Here is a 19860-nt window from a genome sequence, read left to right on the forward strand (position 1 = left end):
TCGTGTGAGATTAGGCTTTTCGTGTGTTATGGAAAGGTTCACTGTTTGGCTATTCATACTAGCAAATGCTTTCAATATTTCAGGATGGATGGCGGCCTGAGGGGGTGTCCACGTGGATTTAGGAATAAACATTGTTCTAGCACCACGTGGGGGGTGGTTTCGAAAAAAATATGTGCAGCTAAGATTTCGTTGAAATCGTTCAATGGATGGTCGGAGATAATTCAAGTTAGCTATCTTTGGCGTGGGAATAAACTTAAGTCCACGGTCTAAGATTGAATGCTGAAGGGGTGTGAGAATTTTGCGGCTCAAGTTAACTACAGTTTGGCCTAGCGGTGGCCTCTCAGTATTTTTATCCCCAGTAATTAGTTTAAAGACTTACTCGATGCTTGAAGCTGGTGTATCCAAAACAAATAAATGCTGTTTGCTGTTTCTGGAGACCAATGAAGATTATCAACTGTTTCGAATTCTTCTTCGTAGGGTGGTAAGATTGTTGCGCTGTTGATACTGGACTCCATCATCATGTTGTTGAGGGTGCTGAGGTTCTGTTGTGCTTTCTTCGAGATTTTATTTGAAATGGGTATACATGTGAAGAGGATCTTGGAGTTTGGGAAGGTTTTGTTGGCTGTGGCGATTAATTTCTGGGCTTGGTTGAAGGAGGTCTTTGGTATCTGATCACGGTTGTTGAGGCCTACATGAAGAATAATGGTAGTAGGTTTGGGATCATGGTCGTATGATTCCAGGATTGACTGTATGTGATGGATTTGGGCACCGGGGTAAGAATGTATTTCGGTGTCCGAACTGGTTTTGGTAATTCGATTCAGGTTAGATGATCCAATTATTAAGGTTGATTTCTTTAGAGCAGGTAGTTTCCATAATGATTTGTCCTTGGTTTGGTGATAATATGGTTTGGTAGCGGATATAATGGTCGTCGACGGTGTGATTGGTACTGGTTTGGTAGTTGTTAGAATTGTAGCATTGGGAACGGACTGGGATCTGGTTCGAGGAGGGGAAGGTCTGGATACATGTCTCGACTTGGATGGAGACTGAGGGGTGGTTTGCTGGTCCAAAAACGCACAGAAGGAAGAAAGGTTGGCGGATCGTGGATCACGTGGTGAAGATTCAGATGGTGTGGAAGGGGAAGACGAGTCTGAAAGTGAAAAGAGAAGGGGTGTGCCCTCTCTACGAGAGCGTTTACCTATGTCTGCTGGACTAGGAGTAGGTGAACTTCGGGCTCGTTTAGGGGTTTGGTTAGGCAGCGTGGTAGCTCTAGATGGTGCAGGTGTAGTGTCCATTTCAGTTGGTAGAGATATGGTTACTCTGGTTTTTGTTTCGTTGATTGTTTGGTAGAATTTGGAAATTACAGCTTGAGTGAGACGTTTCCCATAGGAGCGACGGGCCCAGGACAGGGCATGAGAAACGATGCGGTCGACGGCAGGTGATGATAAAGACTTGGTACGAATGGTGGTCAGCTTCTCTTGAAGTGTGGTTTGGTAATGGTCGATCAAGACCTGCGTAACCTTACAGAGCCATGTCCGATTGAGGGATCTAATATTCGCCGACAGCTGATGTTTTCATTGCTGGACGGATAAAACTATCCAACTCAGAGACTTTGCGTTTGAAGGTAAACGCTGGTTGGCCTTGCTGTTGAAGGGTAAGGATTGCCAAATGATGGAGGCACTGCAAAACTTGGAAGAACACCTTCACAAAGGGTTCTTCCTCCTTATGAGTGGGGACTGGTTGGCGTCGGTGGGCTGGTAGTCGTTTCTGTTGTTGGTCAGGTCGATGGTTACCTCTTGATTGGTAGGCTGTGTTGTAGGTAGGTCGGCGATGGGGTGGGATATAGCTGGATGGGTTGGTTGGTGGTCGGCGATTGGTAGGTGGTAGAGGTCGATGGAAGACAGGGCCGTTGTAGGGTACGTGATATTGGTTTGGTTGGCGATTAGTGTTTCTATTTCTGGCTTCTTGCCAGTGGTTGTTGTAGTTGGGGAGCATAATGAAAATAACTTGGGGTTAGAAGGGAATGTACAGCGGATGTAACAGGAGGAAACTGTATATGCTAGCGTGAAAATGTTGGGATCAAATTATGTAAATAAGTCAAACTGGGTTTGGGGATATATAAAGCAAGATGAAAAATGCAAAAAAATATATATTTAGGTGATAAATAACGCTAACAATGATGTGAAAAATTATAACAAGTAAAACAAAAACTTACGCAATTGACACGAACCGGTTTTCGAAATATTATCCTTTTTCAAGTGTCGAGGAATGGTTAAGTATATACAATATATTGGCGAAACATTAGAAGCAGCTATTGAACTTTTCATGTGAGGAAGTATAAGAATCGTAAGTGAAGAAGTATTTCACAATGAAAAGTGATATCAGGTGTCTAGAAGAGTAAGCATACCATGGATGGTGTAACACCCGTCATAGCTGCTTAGGAAGTATTTGAGATTTGACTCGTTTCAGGGTAGAAAAGGTGAGTTCAGCTGTAGCTGTCGAAGCAGCTTTCTGGTAACTAGAGTCACGTCTGTGTGTTCACGGTCTTCATCGATTTCAATACTTCATCTACATCAAGATGTTGACCAATTGACAAACTTTTGCTTTATCTTTGGAAACCCAAAAGTGCTGCTGCTCAGCGTACCAAAATCAAAGTCTCCACTAAAATCAAAGTCTCCACTAAAATCAAAGTCTCCACTAAAATCAAAGTCTCCACTAAAATCTCCACTAAAATCAAAGTCTCCACTAAAATCTCCACTAAAATCAAAGTCTCCACTAAAATCTCCACTAAAATCAAAGTCTCCACAAAATCTCAACTAAAATCAAAGTCTCCACTAAAATCAAAGTCTCCGCTAAAATCTCCACTAAAATCAAAGTCTCCACTAAAATCTCCACTAAAATCAAAGTCTCCACTAAAATCAAAGTCATTATTTGGACATAAAGCTTCCAGCTTTGGCCATCGATGTTCTATTGTAAAACAGCAAATTCTGCAGATTTCTGTAAATTTATTTATGAAAAGTTCATATATCCTTGACCTGCATGCGTGCGAATATTAAAGTGACGAAATACGATGACCTTCTAGAAACTAAATATAAAATGTGAAGAAGTTTATAATGATATTTATGATGGTAATAACAACAAGGTAATTAATACTCCTGGATATACAACAACAAAAAAAAAATCATAACCTACAAATATAGTTCCCATATACGCTATTTAGTTTAGACACAGACCCTCAATAAAATTGTCTAGAATGAAAGTACAGAAATGAAGAAGAGGACGTTATTTCAACATATCTGAAAGCGGGAAAGAAAAATATGATTCAACACTGTTTATATAAAATCGTAATAAGAGAGGGTCGCTTCTGTGTCAATTGTGGAGTTTTGCTGACTGGTGTTAAAATTGGATTTAGGCAGCGCCCCCTTGAAGAATTGGTTCCCCTTAATTTTATGTCGCTGGTGGGGCAAGTGCCCACCCCCCTGTATATAAGTTTTGTTTGTTTTTTAGTTTTGGCTGTGGCTTAGGGACAATGCAAATCTTTCAGTCTCTTGTGAATACTTTTTATAGTTCTTCCATGTTATGAATTATTTGGATGTGTGAAATAATTTGTAATAATATAAATCATGAATATTTTGCTTCTTTGTCAGCCATTTTGAATCCAAAATGGCCGTCATTAATAAAATAATGATGTTTATTGTGTGTTTATGTTCAGAGTGGTATACATAGAGATGCTATGCCAAGTTTTGTCACTTTATATGCATCCGATATATTTTTAGCTGCATTACAGTAATAAGCTCATGAAAAACTACAGTCATTTTCCGCCATCTTGAAAATGGCCGCCATAATGAAAATTTTAGGTGGCTAATGTCAGGGGAATGGTAGAGCATGGTGCATGCCAAATTGGATGATTGCATCATAGAGTGAAAGATTCTTGTGATATTTTGAGTTAATCTGTTGACACCATTATAAGATAAGAAGAATGAAGGTCATGTCACGAAACGTGTTTTTATGCAATTGTGCATTTAATCTGACATGATTTTCCCATCCTCTAGACAGCTGTTATTCACTATCGTTGTCAGCCTTATCTTTATACGCCCACATGAAATGGGGGCGTATATTAGCGTCACCCATATCCGTCGGTCCGTTCGTTCGTCCGCCTGTCCGTCCACAATTGCTAAAAAACACTCTACAAGACACAATTCTTGACAGATTTTGACGAAACATGGTAGGAGTGTTTGTTATCACCCAAGGATGAACCCTATTAAAATCAGAAAAATAGAAAAATAATTGGTATGAGTTATTGCCCTTGTTCTTGGAAACGCTTTAAATTGTTAGCTCGTAAACACTCTAGAAGGCACAATTCTTGAGAGATTTTGTAATCTGTTCAGTTTAAAAGAAGTGTATGACTGAAGGTTGAATATTTCATACTGGTAATTGTTACTGTACTGCTAAATATTTTTATTTAAAATCAAAGCTGCTAGTGGGTGTATATTACCTTGTCTGGCTGTATCTTAATTTGAATGTCTTATCTATTCTCCTAGTATAAAAAGAGAAAATTAAATACTATCATAGACATTATTATAGAAATCATCCAGGTAGGTTTATTATTGTAAGATTTGAACGACATATAGAAGCGAGGAGCACATATAACAAAACACAAGACAATATTATGGAATATAAAACACATATGTGCCTAATCTTATTAAAGAAGTGTGTTATATTCTATAATATTGTCTTGTGTTTTGTTATAGGTTCATTATTATAGTCAAACACAGACATTTGTCAAAACATAAACACAACTAGTGTATTATATCTTAGAGGTGGTGGGTGTAAAATTCCCAACTCTCCGAATTGGGTCAGTAAAGCAAGAATCTCTAGACATAACTAGCAGTGAGTAAGCCTAAGGTGGGGCAGAGGGGGCAGTTCTAACCCTCACAGCCCTGAAAGCAACTTTTGCGGGCAAAAATCTCATAACTAGGTAAGAAATTCAGTGTCTGAAGCTGACCAGACTGATACCGGACAGTAAATCTTTGATTCGTGAACATCAAGCTCAGGGCGGCACACACTAAGAACTATCATCTCATTATCAAAATCTGACCATATTAATATTGATTATTTTTTGTAATAAAGAGTGATATTCAGTAAATGTGAATTTTACTTGATTATTGAAAGGGGTCGGTGGCATCTGGTAGTGTAGAGGTCAGGTGAACAGGGTGAAAAAAGAATGAGAAGCACTGCTCTGATAGATATTTTGACATATATTGACTGGAGTCAAAAACTAGGCCCTATTATATGGGGATTTTCTACACCTCCGACGACCTTTTTCTCATATAATATTAAATTAACCTTTACGATGACTGTAAATTAGGTTTATTGTCTCTACACTAACCAACTTTCAAAATATCTATCAGAGACTGGAATATAGGCAGATGTTTCGGTTTACAAGCAAACAAGCACTGGAATTAATACTTCACTGTAAATCTCAACAAGCGCTGGAGGAACGAACCACAAACTAGATTAAAGGGAAAGGTGTTCCAACTTTTTGTATCAATCATACCTTTGTCTCAAAAACGAGATTCCTTTTAGCTCAGCCAATCAGTTGTAGTGTTCACAGCTCACCGTCGAAATTTGAGGCTTCAAATCCACGTGTGTCCAGAATTATCCACATTCGAAAGTTAAAAAGACGAGTCGCATTTCATGAGACACTGTTCAAACCTGAACACTTAAATTCACGGTTTTTCTATTGATTTTTTCAGACATGAATTGGAAGGTGCTGGCTGGTGTTTTATTGGTATTGTACGTGTCTGTTACTACTACCAAGGAAATAAGAGACACTGCCTCTAACATCCAAAATGGTTTATCAGCAGCTAAGGAACTTGGTGACTTTATTGTGGCTAAAAATTTCAACAATGTCATTGGAAAACTGGCTTCTGCTGTAACTCCCTATCTCGGGATCGTTGGACCCTTCGTTTCCTTCATCATGGGATTTTTCGGACTATCTGAATCAGCCGAACTTAAAGCCATAAAACGTTTAAACCAAGACGTTGACAATCGATTCGATAAAGTTGATATAGAATTTGATGAAGTGAAAAACCTGATTGAATGGAGTAAAATACAAGTACAGAATTCTAATGCTGAGCAAAATATTAATGCTGTTAATACGGACTTCGAACATATCTACACATTTTCATCAGGAGCTGTTAAGACTGCAGTCTCTACCTTCGTTGATAACTTCAAGACTGTTTATCAAGATAGTGGTACAAAACTCTATGACGGCATCATGAATGAAGGACAGATGTTTGGAGATGGTCTTTTTAGTGCTGTCGTCAAACATACCGAGTACGACAGAGGAAAAAGCCAAACCTTTATGCTGGGGCTTCTTAAATTGTTGATGAAAGCAGCAAAGTTGGAACTGGCTTACCATCAACTGAAAGGTCACACAGCAGCTCTACATGATTACCAAAACGTATGGAATACTCGATTTACCCATATCAGATCCAAAATGATGTCTACAGATAACTATATTGTCAGTCAGTATGATACTCAATCTGGAAAAGATATTGACAATTATCTTATAAAGAATCCGAAAACTAAAATGAACAACAATGACTTCAACAACATGCTGTATGATTTCCTGGCTAAAAAATACTTCTGGCGAGATTGGTTCACTGTAACTTACAAGCATATAAACGGTGGTAAAGTCCATAAAGTCGGACAGTGTGGTGGTTACACCAAGTTCAACAGCAATAATAGTGGTAGAAACGTTGTGGTCGATAGTGTTGACAAACTAAAAGGACACATCAATAGATATAGAGCTCTGGAAGTTATACATAGTGTAAATTCATGTCGTAGATTGTACCACTTTGGTAAACCCATCTATATACCAAAACATTGCGACACAGCCTACAACACTTTCCCAGCGTCAGTCAAAGACCATTGCGATCCGTATGCCGCCCAAGGAGTTATTGCTTATACAAGGCACAATGGTTATGAAGTTTATTTCAAATCTGCTCCTAATCGATTGACTATCGCTAGCCAAGAAGATTGTAGCTTTGTTTATGTCTTTGGTTGATAAAAAAATGTAAATTGTTCCGATTGTTATCATTTCTTCTCTTTGAAACCTTCTGTCATATTTTGTACAATAGAACAAATTGCTAGAGGTCTAACTGTAGTAAATTATGCCTTAACATAACACAAGTCCTCGGGCCCCAACTCCTACAGAGGGTTGGGGGAAAGGGGGGGGGGGGGAAGGTGGCGGGGGGGGCCCACCCCAGAAAAAGATACCAACTTAATAACAAATGTTCCAAAGTAAGTATTGGACAATAAACCGCGGACCCGTGCTAGTCTGGAACATTAAAGTACAATTACAGAAGTGAACAGGAAATTACAACTCGCTTACTTCCCCTTGTTGGACCTAGACCACTTATATTTCAGACTTACACATGTAAGTCGAGTGAAGTAACCTACTGGCACCACACTGTGAACGTAAAAGATTCCTTGACAGTTAAAAATCGAAAAAAGTAGGCCTATGCTAAAAATTGAACGCGTTCTCAAGAACAGGGGCAGTAACTCATACTAAATATTTGTTGATTCTTTGATTTTCAATAGGGTTCATCCCTGGGTGATTACGAACACTCACACTAAGTGTCGTCAAAATCCGTCAAGAATTGTGTCTTGTAGAGTGTTTACGACGGCCAGACGGACGGAGGGACGGACATGGGTGACGGCAATATATCACCCCCTGGTGGATATGACAACAACAATTCCAAATTCTCACCCATTGAATTCTTCATCAAGTGTGCCAGTGGAAAATATAGCCTGCTCTGTTTCGATTTCCATCTGTGGAGGGATCTTTAACGTGCACAGCCTGAAGCACAGGAGGCTTCGTTTATTGTCCCATCCGAACGACTAGACGCTTTTTCCATGTCAGCCCCTCTTACCTACATCACTGACAGAGGGAAACGGGGTTGAAATATCATCTCGACCTATGCCGGGATTGAACACTGGACCCCCAGGTTAGCAGCAATCGTCTCACCGAGCACCACGGTTCTCTGAATATGAACATAATCACCTTTATTCATGACAACATCAAGTATTACCATGACTTGTAATTCTTTGCTGTGGACTGGTTAGTGAAGTTAGATTGAAGATCCAGATATACTCAGCTAAAAGACTCTTTTAAAATTTCTTAGAATCTAATTCAATTACATTTCATACTGCGCACCCGAGTCTTGCAACTCGGTTCATTTTGGTTTGAAGCATGTTCATATGTGACACAAGTGATACTACGTCTTAGAATGAACCTAAAATGGTCAATATGAGTATATATACCTAGTGTAATAAAGTTATAATAGATTCCCTGTAAAATCTAGAAAATTGGAATATTCATAAACTAAGTAATTATTGAAAAACACTTAATGTTTTGCGTTTTTCAATAGTTAATTGCATTTTTATACGCCCACATGAATATGTGGTCGTATATTGTCGCCGCCCCTGTCCGTCCGTCCGTCCGTCAACATTTCTTGTGAGCACTATAGAGACTACAGTTTGTATCTGATTTTGATAAAACTTAGTGTGATGCTTTAGATTGATAAGATCTCGGTCAAGTTCGAATTTGACATATTTTCGATGAACGGTTTTTGAGATATTGCCTTTGACTTAGAACGCCTTGAAATTTGTTAAAAATAGTTCGTGGGCAGGATTGAAGCTACAGTTTTCATCCGATTCTGGTGAAACTTGGTGTGATCATTGGAATTGATAAGATCTCGGACAAGTTCTAACTTGAGGCATTTTCGATGAACGGTTTTTGAGTTATTGCCCTTGACTTTGTTAAAACGCGTAGAAATTTGTTAAAAATAGTTCGTGAGCAGGATTGAAGCTACAGTTTTCAACCGATTCTGATGAAACTTGGTGTGATCATTGGAATTGATAAGATCTCGGATAAGTTCTAACTTGACGCATTTTTGATGAACGGTTTTTGAGTTATTGCCCTTGACTTTGTTAAAACGTGTTGAAATTTGTTAAAAATAGTTTGTGAGCAGGATTGACGCTACAGTTTTCAATCGATTCTGATGAAACTTGGTGTGATCATTGCAATTCATAAAATCTCGGACAAGTTCTAACTTGATGCATTTTTGATAAACGGTTTTTGAGTTATTGCCCTTGACTTTGTAAAAACGCGTCAAAATTTGTTAAAAATAGTTCGTGAGCAGGATTGAAGCTACAGTTTTCAACCGATTCCGATGAAACTTGGTGTGATCATTGAAATTGATAAGATCTCGGACAAGTTCTAACATGAGATATTTTTGATGAACATTTTTTGAGTTATTGCCCTTGACTTTGTAAACTCGCATCAAAAGTTGTTTTTTGCCCTTGATTAGAGCTGTGTGATTTAATTGTTTGTTGTATTTGGGTTATTGATATTGATTTTAAAAAATTTTGTGGAATTATTCAGAATAAGTAATTTCTTCAATATGAGAAAATTCGTACTTTAGTCACTAAAGGCTGTTTTATTATTTCTGACAGCTGCCAGTGGGCGTATGTTACCTTGCCTGGCAAGCTATTTTTATTAAGTTTTTTGGATTTATCGAATTATAGAAGGATCCTGTTATGTTAATTATGACACCAGGTCAAGTATAAAATATTTAAATTTTATGTTTATTCTAAGACGTTGTATCCCTCTAAAAGTATTTTGGCAATGTTGTCTGTAATTCTAGAATTTTGAATCTCATTTAAGAAAAACTTTCCACTTGTCTTGTAGATGTATTTTACTTGATCTGAATTAAAATATTGAAATTTAGCACTGGTGTTTTATTCAATGTAATTCCTTTGCAACCAATTTAGCAATTTATATTGGAAGCCTACGACTCTTGGTTATGGAAACGGTCAGTCTCAGTCAGAGAGAATCATTCACCATCTGATATTAGTGGCACTTCTTAACAAAAAAAAAAGATAGAATTTATGAAAGCGCTAGTCTTGTATTGTCATATTTTTATACAGAAAGTTTAGATAATAAAAATCTTGAGGTGGAACTTAACATTCATCAGTTTACAGACAACAACAAGTACTCAATCTTTTATTAAGTAGTCAAGATATCAGTACAGTATCAATGTCTAAACCATATTTTAGGGCTCTTATAATCCAATGATGTCAGAAACTATCTGTTACATATGGCTGCCATTTTGAAATCCAATATGGCCGCCAATTCAAGCTACTTTACTCAATCTTTTATTAAGTAGTCAAGATATCAGTACAGTATCAATGTCTAAACCATATTTTAGGGCTCTTATATGAGAGCACAGCTCTCGCGACGGCGAAGAGCGAAGCTCTCTATAATGGTAACACATACATATACATCAATTCGTTTCAGAAAATTTATGCCCCACAGGTAGTCAAAAAAAAGTGAGAAAAAAAGATGGCGGATCATGGGGGACGCCATGTTTGTTGACAACTAGATCGCCAGTCAATCGTAGTTTCGGAGTGAATATTCTGGAATTCTTTCAATAAATTACGACAATTGTTTCAAACACAGAAAGGGACTTTTTGTACCAACTTAACAACCCTTATGTTTTATTTTTATTTTTCCTGGATATTCTTTATACTTCATAAGGAATAAAATGACAACTTTGACCTCATTTCCCAAGACTTTCTCCCAAGCAATGATGGCGGCCTTGTTGACATCATACGTCATGTTATAATGGCGTCATCGTTATAGATGATTACTTTCACATCTTATAGAAATTTCTATTGTCTACAGATCTTATACTCATAGAAGATTACCTTCATACATATGATTAGAAGACAAAATAGTTTGCATTACATACAGATCAGGTTTAATTTCTTTTATTTAATTATTATTACAGTGAAGTAACCTAATTTCGTGGAAACCTATTATTCGTGGATTTCCGCAAAGGATTAATAATTTACATGAGCGACCTTGCGCGACCTCCGCATTAGTTTGTTTTGATAAACATGGGTTTCCTCTACAATATGAGCTAGTAGAATGAATTCAGTAGTTTTAAGCAAGGTAAAATGTATTAATGTATACTTTGACAAATACAAAATGGCGGATTTCAGTTATTACCAAACGTCACCATTTTTTAAGCGGTAATCGGAATTCCAAGTGTCGTCTGCTAGAATGTAGTCCAACGAATGAAGTCACGTGATCAACTAGCGGATTCCGTGTCAGCAGAAATTTTCTATGGAACACAAAGTGGGCCATATCCTTATGTTGTTTCAGTGACTTTTAGCAATAAATCACGCTACGTATCTTATTTTGTCAGTCACTATTTTTTTCTAAAATCATGGTTCTTTGAAGAAATTGTCACTAGTTATAATGAATTGATATTACAGATAAATACTAAGAGAAGTTAATTATACCACCCGTTATCCATACAACGTGTTTTTCTAGACTTATTTATAGAACAAACATTGTACACGAAAATAGGTGACGCATTCTGCCGCCGTTACCGAGTTTGTTGCTCATGAAATATTGGTCAAAGTGAAGGATTAATAAAGAAAATCGAAATAAACCAATTCTAATTATTTTGTAGAATATCCGAGGAAACATTTAAGACATAAAAAAAAAATTTCGTTTTTTTAACTTTGACGAAATTCGGTGTTGAATCCTTATATCCACGAAAATAGGTTACACCACTGTATATAACAACAATTGTCAGTTGTTGACTAATGCCTCTCAAACAAGTCCAAGAAGATGTGGTTGGCTATACTAGTCGTTTTAATCTAATCAATTCTTTCAGTTTGATCACGTGATATATCAGACCCATGATAATAATACACACATCAGTTAACCAATCAATTCATTCAGTTTGATCACGTGACATACCAGACCAATGATAATAATATACATAACAGCTTCAGTTAACCAATCACATTCAAGAAGGCCCATAATTCACATCCAATCAGGTTTGTTTTTGACATTTACTCTTGGCACCTAGGCCTAGATCAGGCCAAAACGCTTTTTTCATTCTGAAGCAATAGTCCCTTAGATTAGGGAACGTTTCTGAAATGATAAAAAAATACCTGGTTGAAACAAACTACGGATATAAGAAAAGTTGTCAAAAACTTGCTGAACTTTGTAATAGTCCTGTCAAACAGGCAAAAACGTTCTTACTGAGCTGCTACTTCGAAATTGGCTCAGTGCGTGTTAAGGTGGCAATAAGCCTGGTATGAGCGTGTAGAACACACTGGAATTTGTGCAAGAGTCACTACTATTCACCGAATCACGGCGTATATTTTGGACATGTTCAAAACAAATGACAAGGTTCGTTGGTCTGTTTTAGAAGGCGTTGAGAACGCCATGAGATCGAGAAGGTCGTTAGACAAGCGTTGTTACATCACCTTGAGCTTTATAAAAGTACATAATTCGCGTAGCAAAGACGCTGTAAAAACATTAGAACAAAATTTGGGCATAACTCGCGGTATGGGGCCGATTTGTAATTTTATAGGACTTTTATCCAGTTATTTTTACGTTTGACCGTGACCTAGTACGTTTCATGTTGCCGTAAGATTGTAAATGGTAGCAATCCGGTGTGACGGGGCTATAAATAACGAATTGTACCCCACGCCAGGGGGTAGATAATTTTGAATCGCTCAAAACTTACCATGAAGGAGTTGTTCACCATGTAAATTTGGCATGTGCCAACAGAATTGGGATAATTGGCCGAATACCACACAGTCCACCTCACAAGGCTGATTGCCGAATAAATATCTCTTCTTTCCTACAAATACAATTCAACTAGCTAACCCTCAAATAAATAAATATATATATATATAGCTGACCATGAAAACGGTTTTCACTTCAGATAAATGATGTCTTCCCACATCGCCCCTTCCCAAATCGCCCCTTAACTATTCCCTTTTCACCCCTTCCCCGTCTTGCCCCTTTCCCATATCGCCCCTTTCCCATATTGCCCCATACCCATTTCGCCCCTTCCTTTTCTATAACTAGATCACATAATAAATTATGCTTGTTCCGATTTACCGCTATGTATCTGTCTTTAATGTTATGTATCTGTCTTTAATGTTATGTATCTGTCTTTAATGTTATGTATCTGTTTTAATGCTATGTATCTGTTTTTACCGTTATGTATCTGTCTTTAATGTTATGTATCTGTTTTTAATGTTATGTATCTGTTTTTAATGTTATGTATCTGTTTTTAATGTTATGTATCTGTTTTTAATGTTATGTATCTGTTTTTAATGTTATGTATCTGTTTTTAATGTTATGTATCTGTTTTTAATGTTATGTATCTGTTTTTACTGTTATGTATCTGTTTTTACTGTTATGTATCTGTCTTTAATGTTATGTATCTGTCTTTAATGTTATGTATCTGTTTTTAATGTTATGTATCTGTCTTTAATGTTATGTATCTGTTTTTACTGTTATGTATCTGTTTTTAATGTTATGTATCTGTTTTTAATGTTATGTATCTGTCTTTAATGTTATGTATCTGTTTTTAATGTTATGTATCTGTTTTTAATGTTATGTATCTGTGTTTAATGTTATGTATCTGTCTTTAATGTTATGTATCTGTCTTTAATGTTATGTATCTGTTTTTACTGTTATGTATCTGTTTTTAATGTTATGTATCTGTTTTTAATGTTATGTATCTGTTTTTAATGTTATGTATCTGTCTTTAATGTTATGTATCTGTCTTTAATGTTATGTATCTGTTTTTACTGTTATGTATCTTTTTTTAATGTTATGTATCTGTTTTTAATGTTATGTATCTGTCTTTAATGTTATGTATCTGTTTTTAATGTTATGTATCTGTTTTTAATGTTATGTATCTGTCTTTAATGTTATGTATCTGTTTTTAATGTTATGTATCTGTTTTCAATGTTATGTATCTGTCTTTAATGTTATGTATCTGTTTTTACTGTTATGTATCTGTCTTTAATGTTATGTATCTGTTTTTAATGTTATGTATCTGTCTTTAATGTTATGTATCTGTTTTTAATGTTATGTGTCTGAAAAACTGTTAGGATATAAAACAAAATATTTTCTCACCCAAATAATCAGAAAGAGCTTTCAAATCTCCATACATCAGGTGATTATTTTCCTCTCGCGTGTGACGCCCGACCCCTTGGGCCCAGCCCTGATTATAGACTGCCCTCTTGAACAGGGGATACAACCGTTGGTGAAAGTCGTGATACCACCTCGACATCACCATTGTCCTAAAAGGTAGCATAAGAAACGTTAGACATAAAGAGATTGTAAAGAGGTTTTCTGACACTGATAGCATCAATTTACATCATTCTAATTTACAATCAGACGTCTGTGGTTCTTGTTAAAGAGATTGTAAAGAAGTTTTTTGACACTGATATCATCAATTTACACCATTCTAATTTACAATCAGACGTCTGTGGTTCTTGTTAAAGAGATTGTAAAGAGGTTTTCTGACACTGATAGCATCAATTTACACCATTCTAATTTACAATCAGACGTCTGTGGTTCTTGTTAAAGAGATTGTAAAGAGGTTTTCTGACACTGATAGCATCAATTTACACCATTCTAATTTACAATCAGACGTCTGTGGTTCTTGTTAAAGAGATTGTAAAGAGGTTTTCTGACACTGATAGTATCAATTTACACCATTCTAATTTTCAATCAGACGTCTGTGGTTCTTGTTAAAGAGATTGTAAAGAGGTTTTCTAAATTTATTTTGTGTATCAGGGACACTGATAGCATCAATTTACACCATTCTAATTTTCAATCAGACGTCTGTGGTTCCTGTAATTCTACTAAAACTGTGTTTGATGACGTCACTACTCACGCAGGCACTGTGTGATAAAGCAAATTTAAAAGCGAATTAAACATCAACTTACCAATACAAGTGTTCGTCAACCATCTTACAGAATCCCCGGCCTATTGCTTGTTGTTCGACAGATAGTGACATGTTCAAATCTACACAGTAGTTAGTATTTAGATATTCTAGAATAAAACTAGAATCTGCCACACACTTTCCGTTCAACTCTATCCAGGGTGTTTTCTTCTTACTCGACTTTTTCATAGTTTCATCATTCTACAATACAATGGTACTTGATAGTCTCTCTTCAAACTCTGCTAACTCTCTTACCATTCAAATTAAAGGTATACTACATCTTAGGATGACCAAAATATTATAATTCTTAAACTTGGTTAAAATGAGTCTTTGTTCATCAGTAGACTTACCTGGTGTTATAACTATACAACAGAATCTCTCTATAATCTAATAAATCTATAAAACTGAGTAATAATTCATTAAACTAAGTAATAATTCATTAAACTAAGTAATAATTCATTAAACTAAGTAATCATTCATTAAACTAAGAAATCATTCATTAAACTAAGTAATCATTAAACTAAGTAATCATTCATTAAACTAAGTAATCATTAAACTATGTAATCATTAAACTAAGTAATCATTCATGAAACAAAGAAATCATTAAACTAAGTAATCATTCATTAAACTAAGTAATCACTAAACTAAGTAATCATTCAATAAACTAAGTAATAATTCATTAAACTAAGTAATAATTCATAAAACTAAGTAATAATTCATTAAACTAAGTAATAATTTATTAAACTAAGTAATCCATTAAACTAAGTAATAATTTATTAAACTAAGTAATGATTTATAAAACTAAGTAATAATTCATTAAACTAAGTAATAATTCATTAAACTAAGTAATAATTCATTACACTAAGTAATAATTCATTAAACTAAGTAATAATTCATAAAACTAAGTAATAATTCATTAAACTAAGTAATAATTCATTACACTAAGTAATAATTCATTAAACTAAGTAATAATTCATTAAACTAAGAAATAATTCATAAAACTAAGTAATAATTCATTAAACTAAGTAATAATTCATTAAACTAAGTAATAATTCATAAAACTAAGTAATAATTCATTAAACTAAGTAATAATTCATTAAACTAAGTAATAATTCATTACACTAAGTAATAATTCATTAAATTAAGTAATAATTCATTACACTAAGTAATAATTCATTAAACTAAGTAATAATTCATTAAACTAAGTAATTTTGAAACATGTTTAGAAGTGTATTTCAATAATTATTTAGTTTAATAGATATATCATGTTATATAGAGATTCTATTGTTTAGTTATGACACCTGGTAAGTCTAACTGATGAACGTTCGTCAAATTAACCTGATAAACACCGCGTTAGCAAATACTAGCGGTGGAGACGGTAGAAATTGGATTGGTTAAAGCAGACGTTAACGAGTTAGGTCAAAAGGTTAATTTGTCGAAAGTTTAAGGGGGCTGCGGTTAGACCCTAACTAAAGTAACTATCTTTAAAGATAGTGGACCACAGCCATATACGCCCACCACGGCATGCGGATGTTTTTAGAGCGTTTACAAGCAAATGTCGACGGACGGACAGACGGACAGGGGTGCCGACAATATACGACCACATAGAGAGATGTATAAAAAAACGGAAGGAAAGTTTGGTGTAATTTGAATGAGATAGATACTTACTATATAAGGAATATTGGCCATTCTAAGATAAGTTTCCAACTTGACACCAAATGGTGTAAGAGTCAAATCCCACTGGCCACGTCCAATCTGATGTAAAATAACTCGATCTTTCGGCCATTCTTTTCTTTTCTTTCTACAAAATAAACCAGTTTTTTTAAACAATATTTCTATTGATCAGAAATAGTACAATTAAAAGAGATTGTAAAGATGTTTTCTAAATTTTGTATATATATCAGGGACTCTGATAGTATCAATTTACACCATTCTAATTTTACATCAGACGTCTGTGGTTCTTGTTAAAGAGATTGTAAAGAGGTTTTCTGACACTGATAGCATCAATTTACATCATTCTAATTTTACATCAGACGTCTGTAGTTCTTGTTAAAGAGATTGTAAAGAGGTTTTCTGACACTGATAGCATCAATTTACATCATTCCAATTTTACATCAGACGTCTGTAGTTCTTGTTAAAGAGATTGTAAAGAGGTTTTCTAAATTATATATGTATCAGAGACTCTGATAGCATCAATTTACATCATTCCAATTTTACATCAGACGTCTGTGATTCCTGTAAGTTTTTCACTAATCATAAAACATAATTTAAGACAGATAGCGTGTATTAATGACGTTATTAAATTAATAATGTTTTAGTCAGTACGCTGATGGGAATTGCTATGTTTGGATCTGAGTAAACTCACGGTGATAGATTAGGAACTCGACCTACCTAAAACGTTTATAAACTATAGCTCCACCTATAATTACAGAGACACCTGCCACCACTACCCATTTCTGATTTTCAGCCCAGAATGTCTGACACCACTGACTGATTTCTTCAACTTTCATTCTGAGATCCTGCAATAATAAACAGATATAATAATATAAACAAATTATAAAATAAAATTACCAGCACCAAGATAGTATCAGACCAGTACCAAGATAATATCAGAGCAGCACCAAGATAGTATCAGACCAGCACCAAGATAATATCAGACCAGCACCAAGATAGTATCAGACCAGTACCAAGATAATATCAGAGCAGCACCAAGATAGTATCAGACCAGCACCAAGATGATATCAGACCAGCACCAAGATAGTATCAGACCAGCACCAAGATAGTATCAGACCAGCACCAAGATAGTATCAGACCAGCACCAAGATAATATCAGACCAGCACCAAGATAGTATCAGACCAGCACCAAGATAGTATCAGACCAGTACCAAGATAATATCAGAGCAGCACCAAGATAGTATCAGACCAGCACCAAGATAATATCAGACCAGCACCAAGATAGTATCAGACCAGCACCAAGATAATATCAGAGCAGCACCAAGATAGTATCAGACCAGCACCAAGATAATATCAGACCAGCACCAAGATAGTATCAGACTAGCACCAAGATAATATCAGACCAGCACCAAGATAATATCAGACCAGCACCAAGATAATATCAGACCAGCACCAAGATAGTATCAAACCAGCACCAAGATAGTATCAGACCAGCACCAAGATAATATCAGAGCAGCACCAAAATAGTATCAGACCAGCATCAAGATAGTATCAGACCAGCACCAAGATAGTATCAGACCAGCACCAAAATAGTATCAGACCAGCACCAAGATAATATCAGACCAGCACCAAGATAGTATCAGACCAGCACCAAGATAGTATCAGACCAGCACCAAAATAGTATCAGACCAGCACCAAGATAGTATCAGACCAGCACCAAGATAATATCAGACCAGCACCAAGATAGTATCAGACCAGCACCAAGATAATATCAGACCAGCACCAAGATAATATCAGACCAGCACCAAGATAGTATCAGACCAGCACCAAGATAATATCAGAGCAGCACCAAGATAATATCAGACCAGCACCAAGATAATATCAGACCAGTACCAAGATAGTATCAGACCAGTACCAAGATAATATCAGACTAGCACTAAGATAGTATCAGACCAGCACCAAGATAGTATCAGACCAGCACCAAGATAGTATCAGACCAGCACCAAGATAGTATCAGACCAGCACCAAGATAATATCAGACCAGCACCAAGATAATATCAGACCAGCACCAAAATAGTATCAGATCAGCACCAAGATAGTATCAGACCAGCACCAAGATAGTATCAGACCAGCACCAAGATAATATCAGACCAGCACCAAGATAATATCAGACCAGCACCAAGATAATATCAGACCAGCACCAAGATAGTATCAGACTAGCACCAAGATAGTATCAGACCAGCACCAAGATAATATCAGACCAGCACCAAGATAGTATCAGACCAGCACCAAGATAATATCAGACCAGCACCAAGATAATATCAGACCAGCACCAAGATAATATCAGACCAGTACCAAGATAATATCAGACCAGCACCAAGATAGTATCAGACCAGCACCAAGATAATATCAGACCAGCACCAAGATAGTATCAGACCAGCACCAAGATAATATCAGACCAGCACCAAGATAATATCAGCCGTAGATCAGTAATTTTCAACAAACAGTACATCATTAACCGTGCAGAACCGGCACTCCACCAAATTAGTGGTAGGTAATTGCAGCAGTATATTCCTCGCCGTTTTTGGGACAGATGCGCCATTTTGGGGGGTTATCTATTTACCAAATTTTCCCTAAGTCTACGAACGGGACTGTTTTTTTTTTTTAGCTAAGCTAGTGTTCACAGCTCACCATCGAAATTTGAGCCTTCAAATCCAATCTGTGTGTCCAGAATTATCCACGTTTGAAAGTTTAAAAGACGAGTCGTCTTTTTATGAGACACTGTCATATATAGGAAAGACAGGAATTGAGGGAATTATGCGATTTTCTTTCATTTCTAGTATTTCTGAAGACTATTTACATATATTCAACACTCAAATCAACCCTCAAAATGGCGCAACTCTCCCTGCAATTTATTTATGTAATAACTGAAAAACCGAAATTGGAAATGGGCGATTTAGAAGGAGATCTGAGATATCTATCTATTTATTTATATCATGTGATATTATTTATTACAGCAGGAAACCCAATAAACTCTTATTTAAAAACATCATGGAAATCCCCTTTCTATTTTCAGAAATTCTCACCTGTTATAACAGTAATTGTTCTATATTAAAATGATAATATAACCTCAGTGGCAGCGTCAACCTCTGCTGAGGCTGAATTTAAATTCCACTCTGTGGTGGTGTCATAGTCGCGAGCCTCTCATAGAGTGTCTTAGAGCGTTCTCTTAAGAAAATTTTAGAAAAAATGAATTGATTTTGTGCATTCTGACACATATTTTAAAAAATCTTTACAAATGGGGGTGCAAACTCCCTCCCCCTTACCCCCCCCCCCCCCCCCC

At 36.1% G+C, this 19860-nt stretch overlaps 3 protein-coding genes across 3 annotated transcripts in view; 1 reads left to right on the plus strand and 2 right to left on the minus strand.

The window, feature by feature from the left end:
* LOTGIDRAFT_174732 (hypothetical protein) overlaps positions 1–1292 on the minus strand; it is a gene marked incomplete at both ends in the record, with an annotated part of 1846 nt that extends 554 nt beyond the window's left edge. Inside the window, one exon of the mRNA XM_009054371.1 lies at positions 693–1292. Coding sequence (XP_009052619.1) covers positions 693–1292 — 600 coding nt within the window. The remainder of the gene's footprint in view (positions 1–692) is intronic.
* A 2927-nt stretch (positions 1293–4219) lies between these two features.
* Positions 4220–7069, plus strand: LOTGIDRAFT_174733 (hypothetical protein; the record flags this gene model as incomplete). The annotated part of the gene is made up of 4 exons (XM_009054372.1): positions 4220–4222; positions 4539–4592; positions 4818–4887; positions 5754–7069. The coding sequence occupies 4 exons, from the start codon at positions 4220–4222 to the stop codon at positions 7067–7069; spliced, it is 1443 nt and encodes a 480-aa protein (XP_009052620.1).
* A 4849-nt stretch (positions 7070–11918) lies between these two features.
* On the minus strand, positions 11919–16550 carry LOTGIDRAFT_143769 (hypothetical protein; the record flags this gene model as incomplete). The annotated part of the gene is made up of 5 exons (XM_009054373.1): positions 11919–12019; positions 12621–12737; positions 14030–14196; positions 14848–15044; positions 16512–16550. Coding segments are annotated over 5 exons (621 nt in total), but the record flags the coding sequence as incomplete, so codon positions are not given.
* Positions 16551–19860: the final 3310 nt, after the last annotated feature.

This window comes from Lottia gigantea (genome assembly GCF_000327385.1).
Source record: "Lottia gigantea unplaced genomic scaffold LOTGIsca_214, whole genome shotgun sequence".
In the NCBI taxonomy this organism is placed as follows: domain Eukaryota; kingdom Metazoa; phylum Mollusca; class Gastropoda; family Lottiidae; genus Lottia; species Lottia gigantea.